We start from the raw sequence: 4,516 nt of genomic DNA, 5'->3' as shown, positions 1-4,516 counted from the left end.
TTAACAAAATCAAAAGACAACTGACAGAATGGGAGAAGATATTTGCAAACGACATATCAGATAAAGGACTAGTGTCCAGAATCTATAAAGAACTTAGCAAACTCAACACCCAAAGAACAAATAATCCAATCAAGAAATGGGCAGAGGACATGAACAGACATTTCTGCAAAGAAGACATACAGATGGCGAACAGACACATGAAAAAGTGCTCCATATCACTCAGCATCAGGGAAATACAAATCAAAACCACAATGAGATATCACCTCACACCAGTCAGAATGGCTAAAATCAACAAGTCAGGAAATGACAGATGCTGGCGAGGATGCGGAGAAAGGGGAACCCTCCTACACTGTTGGTGGGAATGCAAGCTGGTGCAGCCACTCTGGAAAACAGCATGGAGGTTCCTCAAAATGTTGAAAATAGAACTGCCCTATGACCCAGCAATTGCACTATTGGGTATTTACCCTAAAGATACAAATGTAGTGATCCAAAGGGACACATGCACCCGAATGTTTATAGCAGCAATGTCCACAATAGCCAAACTATGGAAAGAACCTAGATGTCCATCAACAGATGAATGGATCAAGAAGATGTGGTATATATACACAATGGAATACTATGCAGCCATCAAAAGAAATGAAATCTTGCCATTTGCAACAACATGGATGGAACTAGAGCGTATCATGCTTAGCGAAATAAGTCAAGCAGAGAAAGACAACTATCATATGATCTCCCTGATATGAGGAAGTGGTGATGCAACATGGAGGCTTAAGTGGGTAGAAGAAGAATAAATGAAACAAGATGGGATTGGGAGGGAGACAAACCATAAGTGACTCTTAATCTCACAAAACAAACTGAGGGTTGCCGGGGGGAGGGGGTTTGGGAGAAGGGGGTGGGATTATGGACATTGGGGAGGGTATGTGATTTGGTGAGTGCTGTGAAGTGTGTAAACCTGGTGATTCACAGACCTGTACCCCTGGGGATAAAAATATATGTTTATCAAAAATAAAAAATTAAAAAAATAAATAAATAAAAAAATTAAAAAAAAATAAACCATAAAAAAAAAAAATTAGTGGAAACTTGCAGATTACAGAGCTGACGCCCCTCGTTCAGATTCTGCGACCCTCAACACACTCCTGATAGTTTTACTCATTCTTTGAACGTATCTATGGAGCCCGCCCCGTGCGCCGGCCTGGAGATGCTGTGGTGGAGGAGACGGATGCGGCCTCTATTCTAGCGGGGGAATCTGCGAACAGTTACAAGGGGAAACTTAAAAGGTAACTGCAGACTATGGTGCACGCTGTGGAGGAGAGAGTTTGGATGATGTACAGGAACCGGGGCTCGGCCAGGGAAATTTCCGTCTTTGAAAGCTGAATTGCATTATGAGGCTCAGGCTGCCTGACTTCGAGACAAGACTCAGCGGGCTCCTGCCTTCTGGAAAGCATGAGGTAGCACTTTATTTCATTGAGAAGCTCGCATTTTTACCGAAGGAAGATGCAGGGCACAGCGCTGAGGACTGGGGAGCGGCTGTCGGGGCCATGTGGACCCCGAGCCCCACACTGAGGCGTGTTCACCAGTGAGCGGCCATCGGGCTGCCCGTGGGGTTCCTTCCCCACACGCGCTTGTGAGCGGGCAGGGCAGATGAATAAAGATGGAACTTGGACCTGATGCTTCATCCTCCGTGTGTTTGGGGGAGACAGTCACACCCACACGCAGCGCTGCTCCCGTCCCTTAGAAGATCTCAGCCTTGTGGTGGACAAAGGAGCCTGGCCCGGGGCCTCCTTACCCCTTTGCCCTTTCTCTTTGGGCACCGAAGCCTCAGACCAGGCAGGACACCCAGGTGGATGCGAGAGAGGAGAGAGAGAGAGAGCACTGGGTGAGCCTGGTGCTGGGGGCCAGCTGGGGACTGGCCGTGTGACCTCGTGCTGTTCTCTCACATGGAAAGGGGACTTGTCATACAACCCGCCTCAGACGCTCGCTGGAGATTCAGCGGAACAGCGCCCGCCTTGACCTTCTGGTCGCCACGTCCTCCACGGTGGGGGGTGGGGTGGGGTGGGCATCGCCAGTGACCCCGCCTTTGCCTCAAAGCCTCTTTTCAGGTCAGGGGCCTAAGTGTCCTCAGCAGGTTGTAGGCTCCTGGGAGGAGCGTCCTGGCCTGGAAGCCTCTGCCACAGAGACAGGGCCCAGCGCTAAGGGTGGCCCAGGGCCCCTGGTGGGTTTGGTGGGTGACTGAGCAGCGTGTCACCGGGGAGGTGGGAAGCCTGGCCAGCAGCACTGGCCGGTGTGTCCCTGCTCCTGCAACTTCGCGTTTCTCTTGCCCACCCTGCCCCCAACCCCGGGACCGGCGGATGCAGATTCCAGGCCTCCTCCCAGATCATTTGGCCCTGGTCCCTGGAATCTTTTATTTCTCTTTTCAGAAGTAAGAGACCCACCTCTTAAAAAGAACTACTATTCGTATTTATCACCAGGCCGAGGGAGGCCAGGAAGCCAGGAGCTGATGGCTTTTCAAGGTGGCATTTTGTGGCCAGGGCACAGCATTTGGAGGCTCAGGTTGATAATGAATGGCGTGTATTGTCACGGGGGAAGGAGCATGGTGATCATTCCTCCATCTCCACTCATGTGTATGAACACGGCGGGGAGCCTACACCCCAGCCCTCTGCCTGGTAAAACCATTAAGGTGGCTTCCAAGGAAGAAAACATTCAAAATGCCATAAGAATCTGAAAAAAAAATTTTTTGCTTCTGCAGAGGCTCAAATTCCACGAGGCCAGTCTCTGAGTCTCTCTCTGGCTGGGAGGCTGGTTCTGGAACAGCAGGGCTGGTGGTATCTGCCTTAGAAGGGAATAGCTCTGAATTCCCTTCCTTTCTCTTCGCAGCCAGCGATGGGGATTACTGGCGCCTCCTGAACCCCGGCGAGTACGTGGTCACTGCCAAGGCGGAAGGATTCGCCTCGTCCACCAAGAACTGCATGGTCGGCTATGACATGGGTGCCACGCAGTGCGACTTCACCCTCAGCAAAACCAACCTGGCCAGGATCAGGGAGATCATGGAAAAGTTCGGGAAGCAGCCCATCAGCCTGCCAGCCAGGCGGCTGAAGCTGAGGGGGCGGAAGAGACGGCAGCGCGGGTGACCTCCCAACACTTGAGACTGGTCCCGGACCCCTGCAAATTAAACCACCCCGAGTTGTAGCTCTGTAGAGGACTCGCTCCCTATTGTTTTCTCTGTAATTCAAGAAGGCCTGGGAGAATGTGTGTGTTGCAAGGCTGGTCCCAAGGGGAAGGGCCGAAAGCTTGGAATAGTTCTGTTGTGTTTGTTCCATTTATCAAGAGACCTCTGACAGATCAGCAGAGAAAGGCTGGTAGGAGTGAGAATTCAGCAACTCAACCTGGGAATTGGAGACAGGGAGGGGGTTTGCCAGTTCAGGGCCTCCTGGTTGCACAGGAAGGGAAGCCAGTGCTCCCCTGCCATTTGCTTGCCTGACAGCAAGAGTTCCTGGTACATTTGCATTTTGCGAGGCTCTAATTGTAGCACTCCTGAGGTGCTGTGGTCCCAGAAGTTACCGTTTGAGATGCTCAGGGGTCTTCTGAGAGATTCCACCCTCTCTGGCCCCAGGGACATTTCCCAGCTGCTACAGATTTATCGCAAGCTCTGTCAACAATAGAGACATTACCAAGTGAGTGTCAGTCAGCCTCTTGAATCAGTGTAGTTCCTCTTTCCATGAAGGGCTGTGTTCATACAAGGAGAAAAATGCTGAACGAGTTTACCAGGGATTGGAGGGCAGCAGGAGCGCAGGGCCCACAGAGAACCCCCAGACTCCCTGCCGGTCCAGGAGCCCTGAGAACTGCCTGGACTGGGAAAAGCAGGAAGAGTCGCTCTTCCCAAGGAAGTCGATCACTTAGCCTGGCTCTCCTTTTTGACCTGCAGGAACTTGAGAAGGGCCAGAAGGGTCTGACTTGCAACCCTCTCTCTGCTCAGGCTGTCCCTCCTTTCATAGAAGCGAGTGCTCCTAAGTTGGCCTAACATCACCAAGGGAGTTATTTTTGATGTGTGGGTTGCCAGACCTTCCACTTATACTGAATGTGATGAAAAGCTCTTAGAATTATCTTTGGAATATACTGGTTTGGGAGGGGTGATACCAGAAAACTGTTCGACTTCTTTTTATTAAAGTTGTTGCCTCAGTGACCTGGGGAGAGTGAGAAAAATAAAGCAATTTCATGGTGAGATCGCTCCAGCGTGTGATTTTCCTGGGCAGGCTCGCAGTCACCCAAATGTCGTGCCCTACTGCCTCTTCCTGAGGTCAGTCCCTCCAGAGGCAGGTCCGGCCTGGGGGGGGTGTCCTGTGCCCCCACCCAGCTTGGCGCTTCTGCTGACAGCTGTGTGTCCCCTGCCTCCTCCCCGGGAGAGCCGTGTGCCCAGGTAAAATCATCCTGCCGCTGGGGGTCCCCCGGTGACTGCTGGGGATGCTAGCCAGCATCTTTCCAGAAAAGATTCTCATGCAGCTTTCTGGCTGTCTACACC

General features: G+C 51.7%; 1 protein-coding gene across 1 annotated transcript in view; it reads left to right on the top strand.

Moving 5' to 3' along the window:
* The window catches only part of CPXM2 (carboxypeptidase X, M14 family member 2), a 136,126-nt gene extending 131,907 nt beyond the window's left edge, over positions 1-4,219 (top strand). Inside the window, exon 14 of the mRNA XM_059398759.1 lies at positions 2,875-4,219. Coding sequence (XP_059254742.1) covers positions 2,875-3,128 — 254 coding nt within the window. The 3' untranslated portion in view covers positions 3,129-4,219. The remainder of the gene's footprint in view (positions 1-2,874) is intronic.
* The last annotated feature ends 297 nt before the right edge of the window (positions 4,220-4,516 follow it).

Source organism: Mustela nigripes, chromosome 4 (assembly GCF_022355385.1).
Source record: "Mustela nigripes isolate SB6536 chromosome 4, MUSNIG.SB6536, whole genome shotgun sequence".
NCBI lineage: Eukaryota > Metazoa > Chordata > Mammalia > Carnivora > Mustelidae > Mustela > Mustela nigripes.
The sequence above is the reverse complement of the archived record's forward strand: the minus strand, read 5'-3'. Positions and strand labels throughout refer to the sequence as shown.